This window comes from Crocuta crocuta, unplaced genomic scaffold (genome assembly GCF_008692635.1).
Source record: "Crocuta crocuta isolate KB4526 unplaced genomic scaffold, BGI_CrCroc_1.0 scaffold111, whole genome shotgun sequence".
In the NCBI taxonomy this organism is placed as follows: Eukaryota; Metazoa; Chordata; class Mammalia; order Carnivora; family Hyaenidae; genus Crocuta; species Crocuta crocuta.
Window position 1 is genome coordinate 1,942,038 of NW_027527611.1, and position 26,160 is coordinate 1,968,197.

Here is a 26,160-nt window from a genome sequence, read left to right on the forward strand (position 1 = left end):
ACTACTCTAGGAAATGGATTGGGCCATTTGAGGGCAGGAGCCATGGATTAGAGCACCAGTACTTGTATATACTTAGTGAATTTTGGTAAAACAGCTCTCTTTCCCTCTCTCTCTCTCGCTCTCTTTTTTTTTTCTCTCAGAGTCCTCATTTGCAAACCAGATTGTATTTAACAATAATTACTTAAATGCATTGTTAAGGTAACAACAGTAAGTATGAGTTATAAATCATAATTTACTGGCTGCCTACTTCTCTTAGATCCTGTGCTTAGGATTTCCCAGTAATTATTTATTTCATTTAATATTATAGAAGCTTTGGGATGTAGGCTGGGCGTTCCTTATCTGAATTAGGATGTGTAATCGTATCATCAGAATATCTGCCAGGGTTCTAGCCCAGATGTGTCCGATCCCAAATCCTTTCTAGCACCTGCCATATATCTTTTTTTTGTTATTTTTGTTTCTACAAATAGTTTATTGTCAAGTTGGTTTCCATATAACACCCAGTGCTCATCCCCACAAGTGCCCTCCTCCATGCCCATCTCCCCCCNAATTTTTACTATTTCTATTCTTCTACTGGGTTTAGGGCGTTCTTGTTGCTCTGCCTCTAGTTCCTTTAGCACATGCCATATTTCTTGTTTTTCTTAGTACATGCGCAAAAAATGCTTTCAAACTGAGATGTGGTGTAGACAATAGTTGTATTTATTGACGTGTTCATTCTTTCTGTCTTAGTAAATATCACTATCCTGTTTGTTTAATCCATCTCTCTATCTGTAAGGGTGTACCGGAATTTTAGGACAGTAAAGTGCTTCATTAGTATGCTTGTTGTTTTTTTTTTTGAAATATACATACTTGTATTCAAGTATTTTAATTACATGATTATATGTTTGTTTTGTTTTGTTTTTGTTTTTAGCATTTGGTCAGAATGAGTGTCACGATCCTGGCATTCCCATAAACGGGCGGCGTTTTGGGGACAGATTTCTGCTCGGGAGCTCCGTTTCCTTCCACTGTGACGACGGCTTTGTCAAAACGCAGGGCTCGGAGTCGGTCACCTGCATCCTGCAGGACGGCAATGTGGTCTGGAGCTCGGCTGTCCCCCGCTGCGAAGGTAGGTGGTGCGGCGCCGCCGGGCACCAGCCTTAGGCCGCGGGCCGCGGGGGTNGCCGCGACTCTGCCTTTTCCACCGCACTGCGCAGCTGCGGCCATGCGTCACGCAGCCGTTCAGATGGGCGGGAGGCACAGGCGTTCAAACGGAGGTGAAAGTCGGAAGCGTTACGCAGAGGTGTTGGCGAGGCCGGGGCCCCGGGCATGGGATCGAGCCTCGCGCTGTAAATACATACCTGGGTCGTGCATTTTCATCGTACTTTTTGAGCTATTAATTGTATCTCTGCATCAAAACTGTAAGGACACATCCAAACAACTCTGGAAAGATTCATTTTTTTTCAAGAATGCTCTTTCTGGTATTAAATATAACAACCAAACGTGCGAGCTTCACTTCTAAACAGCAGAGAATCAGGTAAGTCGTCACGCGCTCCTACACGAAGCCTAGAAAGAGCATATACACCAAAATGTGGACTACAGTTACAGGCGATTTTTTCTACTGCCTATTTTTTATTTTTATTTTTTCCAGTTGCCATCGGTCACTAGGTGTTTATTTTACAATAAGTAAATTCAAAAGATATTTTGTCAGATGCAGCCTACAGGCCCGAGCCTGATGTGTCTTCCCTTGTAGGTTAAGGGCTTTGTTCTCCCGTCTGGAATGATCGCCTCAACTGGAGCAAGCAGGCGGTGTAAGCAGGGACGGAGTCTCGTGTGGACCCTGAGCTCTGAACCCCCAGGGGGCTGACCAAGGTGGGGTGGGTGGGCATCTGCCTCACACCCGCGGCCCTCAGGCCCCAGGGCCAAGGCAGCATCTTTATCTAAGGATCAGGACTCACTTTGTACTTTGATAAAGTGCTGAAGCAGGGCAGGGGCGCTGAACACCGTTGGGGCCTGGAGAATCTCCGGGCGGGGGCACCGTGGTGGGGGCTCCTTCTATCGTCTTCTGCGGGTTAGTTTCTGAATGCTACACCGTCTCCAGTGTTAATACGTAGGTAGGTTATCCCCCTTTATGAGCAAGTGAACACACGTTCAGGGATGCTCGGAGGCTACGGATCGTGGTGCCCGTGTGAACGTGCTTGCTGATTCCGCTGGAGCCTCGTGTATCTCTGTTGACTGCAAAGCATGTTTCATAAGAAAGATGTGTTTTATTTACTTTAATTTTTTAATTTACTCTTTACTTTATTTATTTTGACAGAGGGGGGGAGAGAGAGGGATAGGGAGTACGTGGAGGGCGAGAGCCAGAGAGAGATTCCCAAGCAGGTTCCCCACTCAGCACGAGCCCGATGTGGACTCGATTCCTCGGCCCTGGGATCAAGACCTGAGCCCAGTCCAGGTCAGATGCTCGCCAGACGAGCCATCCAGGTGCCCTGGAAATAAGTTGTTGATTTAAAATTAACAAAGCGGGACAAAGGAGAAAGCATCATGTGAAATAAGGTTTTAGTACAAACTCGTTTGAAAAGACACAGAAGGAGCATGACATTCCTTCGAGAATATACACATTTACTGCTTTTCTCAAGGATTACTTTTTATAATCAATCAGATCTTTGATTATACGGTGAACCTTAACAAACAACAGTAAGTCCAGGCCACATGTGCTGACCGTGTGCCAAGTACAGTGTGAACATTTGACAAGAATAGAACCACAGGCAGATACTACAGAGAGGCTGTGGAAACCTCAGGTCTGACGGCCAGCGCTACCCGGAAACCTTGTCAAAGGGACCCTCTCTACTAAGATGACCACACTCGCAGGCAAACACCTCAGTGTTGAACAAAAAGACAAAAAGTAAAGGCATTTTTTGCTGAAGTTAACAAGTTACAAAAAAATCATAAATTAGAATATCATAGTTTTAAAAATCACATGTTAGAATACTTTAATACAAGAGTGAATTCTTCGTTAATATCAATAAAATAGACAAAGCTGCTAAGATTCTGCTACGAAAATCAGGAGAAAATACAATTTTAGGCATTTAGCAATATAGAAGAAAAATAACCATGAGTACAAAACTAATAATTTGACATAATAATAAAATAATTTATTGTTACTAATAATAACTGTGTAAAGAGTGAGAGGCTCACAATAGAGCAATTTCTTTAAAAATTATGTTTATTTCCGGCAGAGTTTACTGGATACCAGCAAATCATGGGTATAAATTGTTTGTCATCTGCATGAAAGATTTATCTGTTTATTTGTTCTGCCTCTAACCTGCCCGTATATTTAAGTATTACTCATTGTCACTGAAAACACAACTTGGGCACCTAGGTGACTCAGTCGGTTGAGCGTCCAGTTTGAGCTCATGTCCTGATCTTACAGTTCACGAGTCCAAGCCCTGCACTGGGCTCTGTGCTTTCGGCACAGATCCTCTGTCTCCCTCTCTGTCTCTCCCCCTCCCCTACTCGCACATACTCTCCCTCTCTCTCAAAAATAAATAAACAATTAAAAAATTTTTAAAACACAAGCTAATTTGGGGGGAAAATAACTGTACAAGAATACACCATGAACTCTATGGCAACAAATTTTAACGTTCAATGAAATTGGTGATTCCCTAGAAAATGTAAATTATGCAAAGTGACCCAAATAAAAAGTGCAACAAGTCAATGAACAAAATACCATAAAACAGATTTGAAAAAAGTTTAAAAGTTGGACATTGAAAAAGACACAAGCACCAGTGAGGTGTGTGAGGACGACCTCTGTCTTCCAAGTTCATAGAAGTTTAGTGTTGGGAACACTATCACAGTCACTGCAAAATATGGATTAGTTTCTGCATCATATTTCATAAAGTCGGGATTCACATAGCATAGCCCAGCCGGCAGAAAACATATATGCCATCAAGAAAGGCTTATTTTATAAATACAAAACCAGGTACTTAATCTGTGCAAATGCTCAGTAATAAATCACAGAGGAATTTGCATTCTAAAGATCTCATTGAACAGGAAAGTCGTTAGTATGATTCACCATATAATCAGAACCTCCACCAAATAGGTGGGTTTTCTTGGCCCCAGTTGGGTTTGATGAAAGCCATAGCAGGTCCTGGTCAGGAGTGCGTGGAAGTGACACGGACAGCCTATTACCACGAGTCCTTGATCACCCCTGCAGAAGACCCGGGTGGCATAGCTAGTTCAAGAAAGGAGCCACCAGACAGGTGGCCTGTGTGAGAAGTAGCCCTCTTACCAAAGCTGACACATGATAGCGGAGGAGTTACCCCGTATGATGTAATCTAAGTTGGCGAACTTGACTTTATCATTTAATCCTTTTCCATTTAACTTGTTGGTCTACAGTATCAAAATTAAACTATCTATTTCATTAGGATAAAGTGGTACAACTTCTTCTGACATACATTGTACATTGTAAAGTGATAACTAAAAGATATTAATAAAATGATGATGATGCGTGACAATGGAAGCACCTTCCAAGAAATACAACAACTTGAAGTTTTTAAAAAGCTTTAGTAAAATGAAGGAAATGTACAGATTTACAGTTAGGTGGCTAGTAAGGCTTGTAGATATAAAATAATTCACCACACAGATTTAAAAAGGTCTCTCATCTGCACAGCAAAGGAAACAACCCAGAAAACTAATAGGCAACCAACGGAATGGGAAAAGGTAGTTGNAAAAAAAGGTCTCTCATGTATTAAACTTTTTAAAAAGTCTATAATTGCTATATGTCTTCCTTATATATTATCTTTGGATAGTTAAATGTGAAATAAATAAAATCGTTTAATTTTGCTTATGTCTTTTCTAAAAAGTATTTGCTACAACATGTCAGGAAGCATAAGAATAAAGGCTAAAAAGATGAATTTAAGGACTTCACCAGAAAAAAATCCTAATGTTAATTAGTAAAAATAGGTTGTTTTTAAATTTATGATTACAGAATGAAAGTTTTCTTCGATAACAAGTTCATAAACATGACTGATTTCTTGTTATAAATTTCTAAGTATAGAAAAATGCACACTTACGTGGCTTATTTAGAAAGGAAACTACACCAAGAAGAACACGACCCCACAGAAGTCACCCGTGTTACACCATCAACATTGTTTTGAAATTCTCCCTCATCTTGAAATGAGGGATTATTTTTATTAAATTAGATTATGATGCATGTATAATTTTATATCTTGATTAGCAAAATGTAATATTTTAATTGCAAAGATTTACTCACCTTAACAAAATTTGAAAACATTATTTTCAAATGTATTTGTGACATTCTAATATGTAGTCATAATCTTGTCATAAATGTTTAGTGTTTCTTTTCTTATTCCATTACAAATGGAGCCACCAGGATTACTGTTATAGATTTCTCTGTCAGCTGCTCTTCTCCTGCATAAGCACCTCGGTGAAATTGTATACAACTTTTTGGCATTTTAATGCATCTCGCTATTTGTTGATACGAGGCACATTTTTTTTTTCAAAAATGATTTTTTTTTAACTGGGGACATTTTAATGTTTCATTTGATATCTGTAGATTGACAAATTGGATTACATATATGACAAAGAACTTTGAGAAGAAAAACCTGAAAAAAATATCCAGCTGGGCAGAAACATGTTAAATACGTGTTATTATTTAAAAATCCCTGTAGATATTACAGAAATCCAAAATCCCTTTTCCTGTGCACGAAGCACATACCTTCCTAAAACTCTTTTTCTTCTTGAAAATCATGGGTCATTCAAAGGGACTGACGTGGTTTAATCCTATGATTATTGAATTTGAAAATTCTGTTTGGTTTTCTACCATCCCCTAATAATTTAGTTTGATGTGTGTGGAAAGTCATTTTAATCAAACAAACCCATCCTAGCTGAATATGCACACACATATCATTAAACTATAGTATCTGTCTGCAAACACACACACATGCACACACATGTGCACACAAACCCCACAGGGTATTTCTGCTTCAGACGTGAAGTAATTTTGTTTGCTAATCAACAGATGTTTGTGAAATTACAAACACATATAAAATACAGATATCAACAGTGTGCACTTCATGAATGCGTTGTGACGATTGGATATAACCATTCGTGAAAGTCACCAATCTCCCACTTTACCCCTTGATGGTTTTAGATCAAAGGAACTTTGCTGTGAGTTGATGATAGATGCCCAGATGTGGGATACATGTGCTCTGCTTTCAGTAAACTTAGTTTATCTGGGGATGCTTTTAACCTCAATCCTTGAGAACGTGAAGTCCGTGAAGACAGACGCGCATTCCTGCTGCCACAGGTGTCGCTGTGGTGTCCCCATGTATTTAATCTGACCTGCTGACATCCTGAACCGTCTTTCAGCCCCATGTGGCGGACACCTGACAGCTTCCAGTGGACTCATTCTGCCTCCCGGATGGCCAGGATACTATAAGGATTCTCTGAACTGTGAATGGATCATTGAAGCCAAGCCTGGACACTCCATCAAAATAACTTTTGATAGGTAAGAACCAACTTTTCCTCAATTTGGACCTAATGACTCATGCACGTCCAATAGTTTTACTTAAATGGATGATGAAAAGTAGAGATATGACAGCTCCTGGTTGGACCCCCCCAAAGGAGTTCACTTAAAGAGAAACAGGCATTTGCTGGATGTATTTGTTCCTCTTGAATTTGACCCTGTAAGACCAGAGCTAAGTCCGCTGGGCCGCCTCGCATAGGGTGGTAGCAAGTTCCAGATGATCATTCCCCGTGCTCGCAATTGCTGGCCCCTGAGTCCAACTCTGGGCTTTGGATCTGTAGCTGAAATCAGTTCTGCCAGGGGTTAAATGACAAATGGAAGTTCCTGTGGTCCCTTAGATGCCTTCTGGAACAGCCCAGGAACACGGTTTCATGACCTCGTCATGCTTTCAGCTCAGAGCTGTCTCAGGGGTGTGTGACACATTAATCCCCTGTGAGCGATTCTATCACTGGAATGTGGTTTGACAAAGCCATTTGATAATGAATTTGATAATCTAACAAAATAAACTAATAAGCTCTCTCTAGCAGTGACCTTCTCAAACAAAACATTCAAGGTACTATAATCTCTCAGGACAGATGAACATTGTTATATGATTTTCTTTTGTTTTCCACTTATTTTCTGCTAACCAACAATAATATATACAGGAAAGATTTTTAGTGGGAGTTGCGTTGTCATTTAGTATTATTTGTATTTTAAGTTATTGTTCATTTTATTATGTCTAGTAAGATAACAGTGTCTAGTAGGATAGTCTCTCAGAAGAAAATTAATCGTCTCGTGGATCCATTATACTGGAGAATGGATCCTCACATGTAAACCTAATCATTGAGAACAAATTGACTCTATACCAGTCAGTAGATTAAGTTTGGTTCTTTATTAGTTTTTACACTTATTGGTCCTAAGTTGGGGGAGATCAGAGCTCTGATTCCTCAACCCATCAGACTGAAATCACTCAGGAGAAAGTGCGGCCTCACATCCTCCTTGGCGCAAGTTACACTCTGTTTTCAGTTGTCTGAACAGAGAAACACATAATTTTCCTCAGTCTTGTCTTTTAAATATTATGGAACTGTGGTATTTGCTAAATTCCCTTTATAAGAACCAACGCTTCTGACATTCTCAGACATTTGTGATTTTTACACGACTCTCTAAAGATTAGTTGAAGAGTACAGTATTAGCTTGCATCTTGAGCAGTGGGCTGACATCCTAGTAAAGAATGTGTTTGTATGTACAAAGTTAAAGGCCCAAAATAATGGAGGTGACTGGGTGGCTCAGTCAGTTAAGTGTCCGACTTCAACTCAGGTCACATGGTCTCATGATTCGCAGGTTCAAGCCCTGCGTCAGCCTCAGTGCTGACAGCTCAGAGCCTGGAGTTATTTTCGGATTCTTGGTCTCCCTCTCTTGGCTCCTTCCCTGCTTGTGGTCTCTCTCTCTCTCTCTCTCTCTCTCTCTCTCTCTCTCTCTCTCTCTTCCTCCCTCCCTCCCTCTCTCAAAAAAACATTTAAAAAATTTAAAAACAATTAATGTTTGTTTATTTTTGAGAGAGAGAGACAGAGACTGAGAGTGGAAGAGGGGCAGAGAGAGAGAGAGACAGAGAATCCAAAGCAGGCTCCAGGCTCTGAACTGTCAGCCCAGAGCCCGATGCAGGGCTTGAACCCACAACTATGAGATCATGAACTGAGCCGCAGTTAGATGCTTAACCAGATGAGCCACCCAGGCACCCCAAACATTAAAAAAAATTAAATAAAAAGAAAAGAAAAGAAAAAATTAAGATAAAAAATAAGTAAATAAATAAATAAATAAATAAATAAATAACAGCCCATGCTAAAGTTATTCTCACACAAAGCGCATCAGGTCACCAAAGAAAGGAAAACATTCCCATCTCCTATCCACCCTGGAAACCTGCCCGCTGTGGAGACATGCACTATAATCAGTCCTAACTGTTGCTAAAGAAAGAAGATCTGAAAACTGTAGCACACAGTTCTCAAGAGAGATTCATTTCATGCTAACCCAAACCTCCTGAATCTAAACTCAAGTAACTGAAACACCATAGGGTGTTTAGAGCACGTTCTAGAAAAGTAAACGAGTGGGCAGAGCCATCAGACCCCATCAGACCACAGAGGCACAGCCTGCAGCTCCGTTCTGGTCTACCGTGTGTTTTGGGGTCCTTTTATGGAGGGTCAGGGGACACAGGCCAAGCTAATAGTTGTGGGACTATGTCATTGTCATCCCGTGCTCTCAGAGGATTACATGTGACTTAGAGGTAGCAGGGCACCTGGTTCCCTTCCCTTCCCTCCCCTGCCCTCCCCTCCCTTCCCTGCCCCACCCCTTCCCTCCCTTATTCTCTCTGAAAACTAATCTAGTTCACAGTATTTTTATTTTAGAGCTAGACTGCCCTCTTTTGCATTTGGGATGCGACATGACTGAGTATTCCATAACAGGGAGGGGTTTAGGGTATACCTTTTCTTCTAGAAAAATGTACCATGCTTAAATATCCCATGTGCCCAGATTTTTTTTAAAGGTTGAATAACTGTAAGTTTCTCTCTCTCTCTCGCTCTCTCTCTTTTTTTTCAATATTACTGTACATGTTTTTGTCATTAATGCATGAAAATACTTGTGGAGTGTCAGTAAGGTAAAGTAGCTTTCCTCTTCTGACTCGGTACAAATCTCCACAGATTCCAGACTGAAGTCAACTATGACACGCTGGAAATCCGAGACGGGCCAGCCAACTCGTCCCCGCTGATTGGAGAGTATCACGGCACGCAGGCTCCCCAGTTTCTGATCAGCACAGGCCATTTCATGTACCTCCTCTTCACCACGGACAACAGCCGCTCCAGCGTTGGCTTCCTCATTCACTATGAGAGTAAGTCAGAGGGTCCACTTGCCATCTGCCTCCCAGACACACATTCTGCTTCCCTAGCGCAGGTGACAGCCCTTGCGGCCTCTGTCCACACCCCACTGCACACTCGGAAGCACCTTCTCTTATTGATGAGAGAGCATCTTGGGGGCTTTTACTTTAAAACTTAAAAAAAAAAAAGGAAACTTATTTGTGGATTATAAAATTAAAAAATTAAGTGATTAAATTTGTTTACCTACTACGTTATGTAATGATAAATTACTACTATTGGAAATACAGCTCCTGACCAAAGACATTATCACTAAAAATATATTTCTCGAACAACGGCTGGGAGTTCTTTGCTGGAAGAGTATGTTTAGGGCCGTTGGGGTTTTATCTGTTGGCCCCCATGAGCATGTTTCTGTGGGGAGAGAACATGGAACCAGAAGTGGATAGGGACTTGAAACCCAACAGAACCTCAGTCATGACACCTACCTGTTGCTGTTAACAAGTGCTAACAAGAGCCCAGAATGACTGTTAGAAATAATTACAATTGCTGGAATATGACAGTTCAGGGTGTTTTGTCCAACTTCAAGTGTTCCTTCCCATTTTTGTTTCCATAAATGCAAACTTGAGTCTTAGCTTTAGTTTCTGAGATTCAGAGATCAGGTCATGATAGAATGTTCTAGTAATGCCTACAGTATTCATGATTTAGTGATTAATTTCTAATTTAATTCAGTTAGTTTCACTTCATATACATGCAACCTTTCTTTCAAAGTAAGGTCTTTTTTGGGGTGCCTGGGGGGCTCAGTTGGTTAAACATCCGGCTTCAACTCAGGTCATGGTCTCACAGTTCATGGGTTTGAGTCTATGCAGGTAGTAGAAACTGATGGAATCTGCTCACCAAACTTGTTTAAATAAACAGGTCATTCTTTCTGGAATTCAAGAAATGATAGAAAGTCAGGTCACAAGTTCCTATTTAGCTTGCCACCTTTACTCATAGTCTATAATATGCTGATAATTATAATAATTTTTATAATCCTCAAAAGAACCACTGCATGGTGAGAGGAGGTGCGGATCTCCTGTGCTCGACAGCAGAGTTGAGCCCTGGGAAGGCTGCTTCCCCAGCCTGCCGTGACCTCTCGGAGAGCAGTGCTGTTTGCCTTTCTTCCTTCAGGGTATCAGTAAAAGATGAGAACAGTCACCAAGCTGGTAGCATTTGCACCAGAGTGTTACTTGTGTGAGCGACAGACATTTCTGACCCTTGGGGTCTCGAGTCCCTCCTCCTCCCACTGACAGGAAGAGCTGGGAGCCAGCTCTCCAGGCCCTCTCTGGGGAAAAGGTGGGGAAGGTCCCCACGGCACCCACTGCCCAGCGCTCTGTCCCAGAAGGGCCACTGGGCTAAACATCCATGCTGACGTTTGCCCTGTGAACTGCTGGCGGTCCTTCCACAAGGCCCCACGTGTGTTTACGAATTCCTCTGAATGAAAGCATCAAAGGTATATTGGGAGATTATTACCCAGAAGGACACCACACCGAAGCTTGACCTGTTATCACCTCAATTTATTTATCAGTCCCTCAAATCAGTATTTGAGGAGAATCAAGGACTTGGGCAAAAGCAGGTGAGATGCAAGACATGGGATCTTTATAAGGACCTGAGTCAGGAAAGGCCTGGGGTCTGTAACACTGTGGCTGTCGGCTGCTGACGTACAAAACCATCACCCACAAGCTGTAAACCTAAGTAGGTGCAGCACGCGGGCTCAGATGCTCTGTGTTCGCGCTGCTGTGGACAGATGGGGCCCCGGGCACTTTAGGAAGCACTGTCACCCTCCCAGCAGGTCATCCTTGTTTAGAAAGTGTGCTCACGGGGCCGTGTTTCTCTGCCACCACTGTGCATTAATGCTCACCCCAGAACCCTAGTAAAATGTAGGTGCCTGTGTTCCCATTCCAGATACTGTAATTCATTGTGTCTGTGGTGCCCACCAGAATTCTGGATTTCTGTCACATCGTCACAGAGGTGGTACGTAGGGGACAGTGGGTGCCTGAGTCAGCCCAGGCAGGCCATGACAGGTACGGGACGAACCATGGATTTACAGGAAGAGGGAAAGGGCAGGTGGGCAGGGAGATGATGCAGGGGACCCCAGAGTAATGGAAGAATCAAGAATAGAGAGAGGAGCAGAGAGAGACAGGCAGAGGAAAAAAACATAAAAAAGGCACCTACGACCAACCTCTTTAACATTGTGACCATTGCTAGTCCCCTTTGAAGAAACGTGTCCAGAAGCCAGTATGGAAACGCTAGAAAATAACATCACTTGCTTATCCAACATGTTAAACAAAAAGTGGATTGCGCATGACCCAGGAGAGATTAATGTCAGATTCTTTATGCCATTTAAACATAATAATGTAGCTCATCTCCCTTTAGTCTTTTGTCATAAACATTTGACACTGTCAACCTTCCTTACTTTAAAAAATTCTTAGGGGCACCTGGGTGGCTTAGTCGGTTAGGCGTCCGACTTTCGCTCAGGTCATGATCTCGCGGTTCGTGGGTTCGAGCCCCATGTCGGGCTCTGTGCTGACTGCCAGCTCAGAGCCTGGANCATGGAAATCTCCTTTACAAGCATAAAGTGTTGCAGAAATGAGCACACTGTATTCAGGGCTGACTTACTGTCGCAGTGGTCCGGTAAGGCAGCGTGAGCTACCACAACAGCACTAATTTCAGATCTATTTGAGTTGTACGGCAGAAGGGGTGAAGTCATTTTTTTAAGGTTTTCCTAAGAGCATGCCTAGAATGGCTGTCTGTCCTGTGTGCGGATGCTCATGAATCATACATCTTATAAACACAGTGTCCAGTCACAGTGTGCCCTTCTATTACTTTATTCTTCGTAAGGAAGGTGACACAGTTTCTGTCTATAACAGTCACTGTATCATCCCCCAGAATGATCATTTGCTTGCTCTGTTTGTTTGCAGAGCTTTGGGCCTCACTGTTAAGTAGCCATAATTTTACAGGGAACTGGAAAACAAGTGGATGTCTCAAGTATATGTAGGTTTTCCTTTTAATTTTAGATTTTTTGAGGGGAAATGCTTTGAGAAGTGTCTTTTAAAATATCTCATAAAAGCAAGATTCACTGCATATAAATGTATATATCCTGCTTTGCTGGTAATTCACTGTGCAATTTTTAAAACTTGGAGCACTGGGGTGGCTCAGTTGGTTGAGCATCTGACTTTGGCTCAGGCCATGATCTCACAGTTCGTAGATTTGAGCCCCGCGTCGGGCTCTACGCTGTCAGTGCAGAGCCTACTTCAGATTCTGTGTGTCCCTCTCTCTCTTCCCTTCCCATGTTCATGCTCTCCCTCTAACAAATAAACATTAAAAAAAAATTTGAAAGGCAAAGAAGTATGTTTTCTGCTTGTGTGTGTGTGCTCGTGCACACACACGTGCATATTAGTTTCTGAGACATAATGACCTTTCTTTTTTTTTTAAATTTTTTAGTAAGTTTATTTATTTATTTTGACAGAGAGAGACAGAGAGAGAGCACAAATGGAGTAGGGGCAGAGAGAGAGGGAGAGAGAACTCCAAGCAGGCTCCAATGCCGGAGACCAGCTCTGGCTGGGTTCCAGGGGTCCCTGAAGGATGGACAGTGTCAGCGAGGGAGGGGTGAGAGAGGCCCAAGAATCTTTCTGGTTACCAGGCAGGCATCCCTGCTCTGACTGGAGCTCAACCTTATTTTATAATTGAGTGTTTGGGGGACGGCACAGAGTAGCGTTTGCCTTAGACAATGATTTCTGATGACAAACTTCTTTGATATGTAAGAATTTTCCAGAACATAGATTTGTAGAAGACTCATGCATAACCTGTATCAATAGTGATTGAGGTAGGGGATTTAGATGCTTATCCTATGGGGAAGGGAGATATCTTTATCTGGCCCTGAGACAAAGAGTCTAATTTAGAGTTAAGGGCAGATATCCACCCCCACCCAATTGATTCTGCTTGGAGCNTCCAGAGTATCTCTTAGGAGCTAGACCTCTCTCAGAAACCAGATCCCCACTGCCCATGTTTCATTAGTGGCTCAGCTTTCATGTTTGTGGTCTGGTGCCCAGTGAATCACATTTTGCTGTATACTAATGAAGAAACAGTATCACCCATTATTTAGTTTAAAAGCTCACCCCTTACTCGTGTGTCATGAATATGACTTAATGAGAGAGGGTATAAAGTGTAGCTGCATCACTTTTATGCAGTGGTTGGAAATGTTATTTCAAAGACCATTCTGAGGGGACTGAGCATTGTCAGTGAAGATTTCAGATTTTTAGTTAATAGGCTAAGTCACCATTGCAATGCCCCAAACCTTACTGAGAGTTGTGTGTAAGCAAAATGGCAGAGTCTTTTTATGTATTTGAATTCATAACCACCACACTGCCATCTTCTTCCCCTGCTCCCGTTTTGCTTATCTTTTCAAATGTATGTTCTAAAAATAAAGAAAAATCTCAGAGACAGAGAAAAGAAACTCTTAGAATGACATGATCATAACTACTTGACTTTATATAGCACTTCACTTTTTAGCATCTTTTAGCATAGGCTAATTGTAGCCATCTCCAAAGAGGCTGACCAAAGTGCAAATGTGAAAAATGCATGGATGTGTGGAATGCAGTTTCAGGAGATCAGATCCAGTGAGGTCTTGCTTTGCATTACGTGTGTATGGACTTGGGCGCTTGTGTGCATGTCTGTGAGAGTTGAAGGGTGACTGCCCAAATCTAAGTGGAACATAAAATGCAGTAAGGAGGCGAAGGGGACGCTGGAGACAGGAGGCAGGCTTCCTTTAGTACAGTTCACTGGTTTTCCAAGGAGGAGAAGTAACCTCAGATGTCGAGGGGTCAGTCAGGTTTGTGCTGCTCACAGCTCATCTGATACATAGTTAACAGTATATGTCTCTCTACATAAAAACAAGATCAGACATATGAAAGTATATTTTTTTAATGGATGACTGGATTGACATGAATCATTTTCCAGGTCCAATGATGTCTGGGGATATTTTATACGTCTCACTGCCCGTATAGTTCGTTTCCATAAATCAGACGAGTTCCGGGGTTGATGTAGGTTTTCTGCGCACACAGGTGTGACTCTGGACTCGGACTCCTGCCTTGACCCAGGAATCCCTGTGAACGGTCATCGGCACGGCAGCCACTTTGGCATCAGGTCTACGGTGACGTTCAGCTGCAACCCGGGATACACGCTGAGTGACGATGAGCCCCTGGTCTGTGAGAGGGACCGTCAGTGGAACCACGCGCTGCCCAGCTGTGACGGTAGGCAGGGCCCGGGGGGCAGCACACCCTCCCGAGATGTAGAAGCTGTCCGTCGTCCAGCTCTTTGGGTGGAAAGGGTTATATTTCATAGGGCGGCGCAGCATGAAAAGTTGTGCACCTAAGAGAATTCCGGTCAATACTTGGAGCTTACCTGGCACATTTCTTCTATGAGGTGAGGCATCTGTTTAGAAATGAAAACTAAAATAAATAAGTAAATATAAATAAATTATGGGCCAGGCTTCAACACGATCACGGAACACTGAAACTTAACAGGTCAGTGATGCGCACACTCTTACACGTGGCACTTATTGAAGGGGCGTGAAGACAGGGTGGTGAGCCTGTGTGCTCTTCGTCGTCAGGCCTGGTTTTCCTCGAGCAGCCACCTTGAAGTCTACACAGTTCCCTCTAAGCTCTCACCATTTTCCCCAGGAGGAATAGGAACTGCCTTCCTAAAAGACCCCCAAGTGGTTTCCTGGGCAGCCACTCCCCCTCCCTGCAAAGATCTGCTCCTGGAAGTCTCCAAACCTATGCCATTCTTGCTGAGAGCACCATGGGGAGGGTGAGGGGTGTTTACACGTATGTGCTTGTGACCATTTCCAAAGACAGAGGATGTGTCCTTTGGCCATGAGTGTAACAACATTATAACATGATTTCTATGAAGATATATTGTTCCCATTCACAACATTTTTTCAACAATGTTATGATGTGGTTGTATTTATGGCTTAGAGCAAACCATAATAGGAATGAACTTCCCTATAGAACACATCACACTTAGTAGCAGACTATTATAAAAACTCCCTGGAAGTCGAGAACAGAATAACTTGTTTAGTATCAGAAATGTTACTTCCCATTATCCATAAGATCCTAACTCATGCAATAATTTAAGAAAATGGCATAAATTATAACTATTACAAAGAACAGACAAACAACTTTGGGCAGTAAGTGCTAGTAGATGGCCACAAGCAGGATAAACATAAATCTGTGGGTTTCCACAAAGGATAGTTTGTCAGAAGTGTAATACCTGTGTACCCTAAGACTTTCAGTAGATTTAACAGGAGACATGGAGGCTTATCTTAAAAGAATTGAGAAGTTTATAGTAGAATCCCAAAGAATATTCTAACACAGGGAAATACCTAATACATTTCTAGGTGGTAGGGATGAAACTTATCAAATATACAGATTTTCTACAAATAAAATTTTAAGTTCAATACAATCAAATTAAAATTAATTTGGATTTTTAATAGAAATTTATAAATATGTTGTGAATTAATCTGGAAGAGTAAAGCCTCCAAATAGGAATATACTTTTTTAAGACTGATAAAGAAGGACTCTATCTGGGATCAAAGCATACCAAAAATGGATGAAAAGGAAAATATGAAATCAGTACAGAAATACACAAATAGGTTATATGCCTGTATGAGAACTTAATTTGCTAAATTTTTTCCAAGTCCGTGAGGAGGGATGACTTATTTCCTAAGTGATGTTGTTCAAACTGGATATCTAGACACAATAATGGAAACCATTGACAGATTTCACTACATACAAATTAAAATTTCTATTTATTTATTTTTTAAAAAATTTTAATGTTTATTATTGAGACAGAGAAAAACACAGCATGAGTCTGGGAGGGGCAGAGAGAGAAGGAGACACAGAATCTGAAACAGGCTCCAGGCTCCCAGCTGTCAGCACAGAGCCCGACGTGGGGCTCGAACCCATGAACCGTGAGATCATGACCTGAGCCGAAGTCAGACGCTCAACTGACTGAGCCATGCAGGCGCCCCTAAAATTTCTATTTTATAAATAAGTTAAGGAAAAAGTCAGACTACAGAAAATAATTGGTCTTTGCATTTAATGTGATTCTAGATAAGTTTATGATAGGACTGGGTGGGCGGAAGACAGTGCCATGCGTGAGACAGATCCATGAGGAAGACACGGACATAGGCTCTTCAGAGAAGGAGACAAGAGGCCCTTAAACACATTAAAATATGTCCACTCTGACGGAGATTCAGGAAAACACATACACAAAAAATATTTTTCTACCCTGTTGATTGGCAAAAAAGCAGAAAGGTCAATTTATTCCAGATCACTGTGGGGTCAGGGAGGTGTGTGGTCATTGTGTCCTGTTGCTGGGAGCCTGACACAACACACCCGTTTCTGGAGGAAAAATGCAGGTTGTGTGTGGGAACATACGCACATGTGCATGTAGAGACACATTCATGGTATACACGTCGAAAATGGCTGACAGTAGGCATTCTAAACCGTAACGCTAAGGCTCTCCTTTTGGGAGGTCGGCAAGCTGTACGGAGAGGGAGGAGAGACTTTCCATTTTATCTCTGTGTTTTTTTGGTGATACATGTATTTTTATTATTATGTCTTATTTTTGTAATTGGAACCCTAATGATGAAAAAAATAAAATTTACCCAAGCAATTACTAAACAGTGTCAAAGGATACTAGCTGCTGGACTAACAAAATGTTTTTTTAATCTGAGGATATCATAGATAGTATGCAAAAACATTTACTATACAGCAGGGTTCTTTATTGGCAATAATTATAACCAAGGCACTAAGTCTGATAAAGGCCTAAACTTAGAATACTTTGTTGTTACTCACGCACAACTAAGCATCAGTCAAAATATTTACTTGCAAATCCAAAATTTGCACTAAGCAAACATATACATAGTTGTATATGGAAATTGTAATTGAAATTGGAACATTTATTTACCTGATAGGCAAACACATGGCTTTATTGGGTACCACTGTGCAAATTTAATAATCATTCTAATTTCCTTTTATTTTTTGACTAAAGCTGAACATAGGATTTAGGAACGGAGCACATAGAACTTGCTCTCTGTTTTACTTTCCTTCTGGAAGAAGGAGTTGAGCAGCTGCTAACACGTGGCCTCAGGTTGAAGCTGCAGGCTTTTCAGGCAGTGCGGGGAAGATTAAAAAGTTGAGGTCATGGATTGTGCTTTAAACATGGTGTGAATGTGGCCAGTTCAGCACAGGAAAATGCACAACAGTGGTCTGATTAACTAGACACTGGGTCTGGATTTGGTAAAGAAGGCCGTCATGATGTATGAGTGAGAGCAGATGTTTATCCAGACCCATCTGAGGTCAGTAATTTTGATTTTAACTTGGATTCTTCTCAAGAGAGAACAACAACACTCCCCATCTATTCTTGACTGAACAGTGGTAACTTAGTTCGTTGAAATATTTTAGTATCTGACCACGATCACTTTCTCCTCTGCCCAGCACACAACCCAGCCCCATCTCGCCCTCTTCCCCTCGACCGAGCCCATGAGGTAGCCCCATCCACCCACTGTGTCCCTTCATGTTGCATCTCCGAATCCACCCCTCCTCCAAGACCAGGATGCACTCAGCCTTCACCAGAATTCTTCTGGAATCATGCCAGGTCACCAGCATTCTTAACTCTTCTAACATCCGTTTCTCCTTAATGTGTAGTATCCTAGAGTTTCACTTGAAAACTTAAAATCCCGCGTAGCCAGTTGCACCCTGCCTTTCCCCATGCAGGCTGCCAAAACAAAATGAAGCCAGACTAGGTGGCTTATACACAGCAGGCATGTATTTCTCCCTGTCCTGGTTGATGGGGGTCCAAGTTCAAGCGAGTTCTTGTGAGGCCCCTGTTAGGCTGCAGGCACCATGTTCTCAGCATGCCATCCCAGGGAGCAAGGGCCGAGGGAGCTCTGGGGGCCCCTTCTGTAAGGCGATCATCAGCCCTCATGATATACCCGCATCTCAGAGGCCCCACCTCCTCACACCATCACATTGGCCATTAGGGATCCAACATGGATTATGGGGACACCCCAACACTCAGACTATAGCATATGCATAAATCATACGCATATTATTTAAGTTGGACACTTAACCGACTGAGCCACCCAGGTGTTCCTTTTTAATACAACCTCCTCAGTTGTACTTTTTAAAAATTTTTTAAAGTTTATTTATTTTGAAAGAGAAAGAGCATACATAAGCAGGGGAGAGGCAGAGAGAGAGGGAGGGAGAGAGAGAGCAGGCCCTGCCCTCAAAACACATTGCCTGATGTGGGGTTCAGACTCAACAAACCATGAGATCATGACCTGAGCCAAAATCAAGAGTTGTACACTCATCGGACTGAGCCCCCCAGGCCTCCTCCTCAGTTTTACTTTAAGGCCATAGTGATAGGCATTGAGGAACTCACCTAAAATATAGCACAGCACATGAGCCCAGATTTCAGGGATGAGTACAGTTTCCCCAAGTGGCCAGCCCGTGCAGAGGTGCCGAGGCAGAAAAGATGAGTGCACTCGCCTGGGGCTGACCTGGCACATTCTGCAGTTCCCTGGAGGTTTGGGGAGGCAGAGTGAATGGAACGTGAACACGATGGTCAGTGGGAAAGTATCTCAGAGTAGTGGAGGGAGGGTGGGCAGAGAAGGGCCTCGAGCCTTTGCAGGGAGCTGACATGCTGTAGAAACGACGCTGAATATTTGCCCTTTTCCATAGAAAATAAAGTACGTTCCATTTATGCGTTTTATCTCTTTTACTTTCTCCCCACTTAAATTTGTGTACACTTGAAATTTAACCCTTCTAAGAAATATGTAACATATTTCAGATAATAGTATATTTATGATCAATGGCTATTGATAAAATGTGAAAAACTTGGGAGATTTCAGAGTTTGATTATAAGAGTTTTAGTCCCTCATGGTTGATTGTTTTCATTTAACCGTAAGAAGTGCTCTTGCTGCATTTTCAAATCTTAAGCAATCTCTTAAACCCCCTGTGTTGTTATTGTGACAAATTATACATCAGTAGGATATTTAAACCTTTAAAAATTCATAGCTCTGAGAATGAAGAAGAAATCAGAATTAATTACAGTATTTTATATCACCATGAAAAAAAAGATAAACTATCGGTATCCCTCTCATCTGAGTAGCATTTTGCTTCATTTCACTTTTACCATTTATGTGTCAGCATACTTGAGTTTTAAAGAGATAATGTAAACATTCAAGTAAATTGCCTCCTTTTTATTTGGTGAAAGACAAGTGCAAGAAAAACTTTGGAAAACTTTCTTCATTAAATACTTTTATAAACTGTGGACTCCTTCCACAAGCATATATTGGAAAACTACTGTTTGCAGCCACACAGCTGAAAGTTTATGATCTTGTAGTGAAGGGAAGACTTATTTTTTAAATCACCCAATGAAAGAAGTACTTTATTAGGCACAGGAAAAGTATTTGAGAGGGGCGCCTGGTGGCTCATTCGGTTAAGCGTCAGACTTTGACTTAGGTCATGATCTTGTGGTTCGTGGGTTAGAGCCCCATGTCGGGTTCTGTGCTGATAGCTCAGAGCATGGAGTCTGCTTTGGTTTCTGTGTCTCCCTCTCTCTCTGCCTCTCCCTGCGTGTACTCTGTCTCTCCCTGTTTCAAAAATAAATAAACATTTTTAAAAAAATTTTTTAAGTGTTTGAGAATAAAAAGATGAAAAAGACAGTAGTGACAATTTGGAATCTTGGAAGTCTTGGGAGGTGGGATTCGAGGTGCATCTTTAAGAGGATGGTTAAGAGGAAGGATTGGAAGTGAAGGGACGCTGCAAGTCCAGGCGTGGAAGTGGAGGCGTCCAGGACAGGAAGTCGTCTGCTGCGGATGGATGGAAGATTGAAGGTCATTCAGAGCCCTTTCACGCTCGTCCTGTGAGGATGGACTGGCTCCGTTGGCAGGATTTGAAGCCACAGGGCGCCATGTTCCCAGAGTGGGACTCCAGCTTTCTTTGAGGAGAAGCTGAGGATGATCGCAGGGTTTGAAATATATCCCCCCCCTTTAACTGAGCAGCTCTAAATTAGTCCCCCTTTCACTGGTAGGGTTTCCACACAAGATTTATTTTGGGGAAAAGATTCAGTATAAATAATGAGTGAATGAATGAATGAATGAATGAATAAAATCAACTCTATAGGACATGGAGAGACCACGGCTAATTGGAAATAGAATGTCCCACCATTAAGTTTTGGCTTTACATAGAACTTTATTAGTAGTGGAAAGCAAACAAGGAAAATGGGAAATAAGAAAAGAGAACCGAATCAGGTGGTATATACCGTGTGCTTTCGCACGTTAACCTCTCTAAGGAGGAGACAGGAGGGCAGGAGCTGGGATGTGAATGAGACAAAGAAGACCTGAAACGTGCCCGATTCAGGTAGTGTGAGAGGCGAGAAGCAGAATGTCGCTGTGAAGATAGGGCCCTGAAGGTTGTGTTCTGAGAGTCTTAGTGGACGGTGGGAAATGCAGCGGTGGCCCAAGAAGGAAGCCGTGTTTCAGTGTGAATTTGAGAGCCTCGGAGTGGGTGCTGTGGAAACTCAGCGTGTTTTCCAGGGACCGAGTGGAAGCTGTGAGCTCCGGTCCCTCCAGTTGGCCTCTGGTCGAGGCAGAGCAGCTGGGGGCAGTAAACACTGAAGCCGGGGGCTGGGCTCCACGAAATGACTGCAGACCAGGACGCATCCCAGGACGTCAGGCGGCGTCCGGCCGTTGAGGGCCAGGGTGAGGTGACAGGAAGTGACCACCTACAGAGTCCGGGGGTGGGCTGTGGGCTTTTCTGGGGTCCCCAGTAGACCCCCAAGACCCTGCAGCTGGGAGGCGACAGCCTATGGCAGGGCAGTGTGTGAACACAGGGTCCACTTAGACCGTCCACACCCCCTCCCTCCTCATGTCCCTGCTCAGCAGTCCACATCCTGGGCGGGGCGCCTGCGCGGTGGACACAGGGCCACCGCTGGACAACCACCAGCCCGCTGCTCGCGAGTTCCCTAGACCGCCTGGAGTCCCGAGAACACGTTAAGATTTGTTCCTAGTCCTGCGTAGTCACCTCTTATCAATTATTTACCCTGCCCACCAGAATGTGAACTTTGGAAGGAGAGTGTTTTGTTGGTGTTGCTTGTGCAGGCTTGGAAAATACCAGTACATTCGTCCTTAAGTCATTTTGGATGGAGCTTTGGACAGATGAATGGGCCAAGGTAGAGCCAAAGGTGGACCTCGAGGCATGTTTGGGAAAGACGGTGAACATGTGCAACTCTCCCGTCTTCCTAGTTTCTGTGCATCTTACTCTTCCCCAGAGGTTTCCGGTATAATTTCTCTGGGTTTCTGATGGTGGGTGGGGAACATGAATAGAAAAAGTAAAATTTAAGAAATTATAGCCCTAAGGATAGCAAAAGTAACACTTTACTGTTTTTTATAACTACCCAGACAAGACTCTGCAGTGTAGGAAGAAGCAGATTATTGTCATTCAAATCATAGGCAGTGGTATCGGCGCCTGTTCTGAAGGGAAGGGAGACGTGTCTGCAGGTGATAACGGCCACGGCGGAGGCCCATGTGGGCAGTAAAAACGAAAGCAGCTCTTACGTTATTCTCTTCTGCTTCAGGTGGGATTACCAGTGCGATTCTCTGTACGTCAAATCTCCTTTCCTTGAAAATAAAAAGGAGAAAAAAAAGTATGCTTTGTGGATGCAATTATTTCTCTTGAAATATGTTCACAATGCAAGGATTAGACCATGTTGCCTTTGCACGAATGTGAATCAAAACGAGCAGATTTACTTCATCTGTAGCTTGCTTTCTTACTCTGCTCCTAAACGGCGGCTCGAAGGTGTTGGTTTGTGGTTTCTGGGTTGTGTGTTGAATGGCTGGAAGACGTCAGTGGTCGGTTGCGTCTCCTCCCAAGCTCCTCCCAGGGTATGATCAACCATTCTACCTGCATGGCACGAAGACAGAGGGTGAAGCAGACTGATCGACTTGGTCGTGTCTACGTGTAGCTGGATGTAGATGATTTTTATCCGTTTTCTGCAGGACATGCAGATTTTAAGGTAAAGATTACTACAAATGACTGGATGTGTGATAGCTCAACTTTACATCAAATGGTTTCCACCCGTTATGGGTACATCCCTGATAAACGCTTGGGAGGCTGATGTCCCGGCCCACCCTGATCCGGTCTCAGACACGCAGAAGGTTACCGGTAGGCAGGTAGCTCCTGGGCTCCGGCCCGCGCCGTGGCCACCGCGTTCTCANTTCACCCGCGGGGTTAAAACCCGTCATCATCCCGGCTTCTTAGCCTTTGTTTTGGGGTCACGGTGCCCACCTCCCATTCATGGAAAAACCCAGCGGTTCAAAGCGTGGCGAGGTTCCCACCGCTTCCCTCGACGTGTGCCGCCGCGTCCTACGCGCGGGACCCCCGGCCTCACGCANCAGCCGCTCGGGGACCGTCCCCCTCCGTCGGCGTTTTCTTCCCGGCGCGTCCCACCTCCCACGCTCCGCACAGCCCGCCCTTGGCGTCTTCGGGGCCTGTTGTCTCCTCAGCCGCAGCGCGGGCTCCCCGAGGGCAGCGTGTCCCTCGTTTCCAGGGCTGAGGGCGGGGTCTGCTGTTTGCGGAATGAATCAACTCCGATGCTGTGTTAACATTACCTCTTTCATAACGAGATGCAGTCCATGTAACTTTAAGATGTGAAAATCTCACACCGTTAAAATTCTCTAGAACTCAAAAAGTTTCTGTTTTGCTGATTTTTATGTTACTCTTCCCATGTGGTTTGCATAATCGAAGAGATTGTCTGTTCCCTCACAGCACACGAAGCGTGAGCGTGATAGGAAGATCGCATCTTCACACATTAGCTAGTTCTTCTGCAGATACCACTTTATGGAACTATTTTTTGTGAGACACAATGCAGGATGTTCTTTCCAACTGGAAACCGCTGTTGCAGGTATCGGTTGGTTAATGATAATCTAACCAAGTTCAAGGAAGGCAGCATGGTTACGTGTGTGCATAGAGGGCGCACGGTGCCAGGTTGGGGACTGAAACGTCCCCACTACACCCATTCCCTCAATGTCTCTACTTTCTCATTCACGTGATTGCATATAACCTTTTATTTTATTCAAAAGTGAGTCTCGGGGCGCCTGATTGACTCAGTCAGTTGACCGTCTGACTCTTGATTTCAGCTCAGGTCGTGATCCCAGGGTCGTGGGATAGAGCCCCGCATCAGGTGTGGAACCTGCTTCAGATTATGTTTCTCCTTCTCTCTGCCCCTCCCACAAGTGCACATGCACTTGATCTCTCTCTCTGTCTCTAAAATAATATAGATTTTAAGAAAAAGATTAAAAGAAGTTAAGTCTCTAAGACACATTGCACAGGCATCTCTTGTCGTTGAGGACTTAACCCACTGAGGAGCTGCAGGACCATCAACGCTTAAAAACGCAGACCTGCACCATTTCTGAGGCTGTAATTGTGCAAGACAGGGTTGTCTGGAGAAACAGAACGAGTAGGGTGTGTGTGTGTGTGTGTGTGTGTGTGTGTGTCTAGAGAGAGAGAGAGAGGGAGGGGGAGGGAAGGAGCGAGATTTACTGTAAGGCGTTGGCTCACCTCTTGTGGAAGCTGCCTGGTCCCAGGGCCTGCAGTGGACAAGCCGGAAACAAAGGAGAGTTGGTGGTGTGAATTCTAGGCTTGAGACTCAGACCCAGTGTTTCAACTCAAGTCCAAAGATGGGGGTGGGGGGCGGGGAATTATGAGATTAGCTGTTCAAAGGCAGACAAAGGGAGTTTCATCTTATTTGTGGAAGAGTCACGCTTTTGTTCGATTCAAGCCATCCACTGATTGGGTAAGGCCCACCACATTAGGGAGGACAGTGGGCTTTGTTCCGGCCACCTGTTGAAATGTGAATCTCATCCAGAAACATCCTCACAAATACACCCAGAACAACCTTCAACAAATATCTGGGGATCCCACGGCCCAGGCAGGTCACAACACAAAATTCCACTCTCACAGATACACCTTACTCTGTGTAATTTTTCTGGGTTTTTGTGCTGTTTAGGACATCTTTCTACACCATATTATAATTACAACTAAAGTAAAGTTTCAGCTTTATTTTCCATAGAGGTGATATTTAACACACTTTTAGTCCTGCACAAAGTAAATGTCACTTTAAAAGTATTTTATTCCAGCAAGCATCGCAGAACGTTACTACAACAGTAAATATCCCCTTATTATTTTAAGCCCTCTGTGGAGGCTACGTCCACGGGCAGAGTGGAACGGTCCTTTCTCCTGGGTTTCCGGATTTTTACCCCAACTCCCTGAACTGCACATGGACCATTGAAGTATCTCACGGAAAGGGTAAGAACATCACGCGGATTTTTATGTGCAGAGTAGTTAGAAAAACGTATGCACGTGTGAGCAAGTAAGCTAATTTCTTTATATATATTTTAACTGTTAGGTTTGATGTTTTATACGATTTTAGAAGAAAAATGGTCTAGAATGATTGAGGCTACAGTAAGAGTAGATTCCCTGAGCTGCTTTCTGTTGGGTAACTGGGATTTATGCGGAAGAATGTATACTTGGGCAGGAGGTGTGGTGGCAAGAAACAGAAAACACGAACAGAGATTCAGTCAGAGGAAGCAAATTACCTATACTTTTCATTTCCGTGGTACACCTAGGATGGGTTTTGTGCTTGCCTTCTTTCCCGAGTTTACTCGGTATTATTATGCATCATAAATCATTTATCTTCACACTGTCCAGTGATGACCTATGGGGCAGATTTCATTCCCCTCATTTTTTAGATAACTATACTAAAAGCCAGGAAAATTGGTGACTCGTGCAAGAAATGTAGCTCATGAACAATGTATTTGGGACTGTACCTGGGTCTCTTCCGTATGACAAAACTTGACATTTTTAAGGAGATAATATGAAATTTTGATCACATCACCATCATGGAGACACACACTTAGTTTGGACCCCACTTGCTGCTAAATGGACATAGTTGATGATGCACCCTATATGATTCTATGCTGGCATGTTTCATGTGCGTGTTCAGAATCTCCTTGGAGGAAATTAAGAATAAAGCAGAAACAAGTTGTGAGTGACCAAGGTTTTGTCATTGTACAAATGAGTCTTTTTATTTAAAAGGAGCTATTTGTAGTTCATGTTACTCATTTTCCTATAGGAATCCATTAATACTTTGTCGGAATGGTTAATGGGAGATCAGATGCGTGAGAGGCACAGAAGTCCACAATTTCAATGAATTCTCCCCTCAGCCCTGAGTTTATATGGCTAGCCCTCCAACCTAAGATTTTGTTAAAAGATATTTGTTAAATATAAATGAAAAAGTTATCGGCCCTTCGTTCCCCTGGGATAAATGTTTTCCTAAGTGACCATTCCTACCTGCAGTTTACTGTAAATGCCACCGTGTTGCATTTGTATTCCTGTCTGTCTGTGTGTATGTCTGTGTTTGGGTCTCTATCTGCACCTGTACCCCGAAGCCCATGTCTAATCTATACTTGTGCGTATACTTACATGTACTTAAGCATGTATTTTTACCATTGGTCCCCTCTTCTTTTATTTCTAAATACAGTCTTTCTCTCCATTCTCTGTATTTTCCTTTGAAATTTCTTTCTTTTCTTTTTCTTTTAATCTTTTTTTAATAGTTTATTGTCAAGTTGGTTTCCATATAACACCCAGTGCTCATCCCCACAAGTGCCCCCCTCCGTGCCCATCCCTCCCC

At 43.1% G+C, this 26,160-nt stretch overlaps 1 protein-coding gene and 1 long non-coding RNA gene across 2 annotated transcripts in view; one reads left to right on the top strand and one right to left on the bottom strand.

Annotated features, from left to right (window-relative positions):
• The window catches only part of CSMD1 (CUB and Sushi multiple domains 1), a 1,564,948-nt gene that overhangs the window by 1,191,767 nt on the left and 347,021 nt on the right, over positions 1–26,160 (top strand). The window contains exons 14-18 of the mRNA XM_077771883.1: positions 908–1,102; positions 6,367–6,505; positions 9,193–9,380; positions 14,463–14,651; positions 24,660–24,776. Of these exons, the coding sequence (XP_077628009.1) occupies positions 908–1,102; positions 6,367–6,505; positions 9,193–9,380; positions 14,463–14,651; positions 24,660–24,776 (828 nt within the window). The remainder of the gene's footprint in view (positions 1–907; positions 1,103–6,366; positions 6,506–9,192; positions 9,381–14,462; positions 14,652–24,659; positions 24,777–26,160) is intronic.
• Positions 21,832–22,660, bottom strand: LOC144237878 (uncharacterized). Its single transcript, XR_013336955.1, has 3 exons — positions 22,633–22,660; positions 22,220–22,373; positions 21,832–22,090 (listed from the first exon to the last, which is right to left on the bottom strand). It is a non-coding gene; the product is annotated as an uncharacterized LOC144237878 (long non-coding RNA).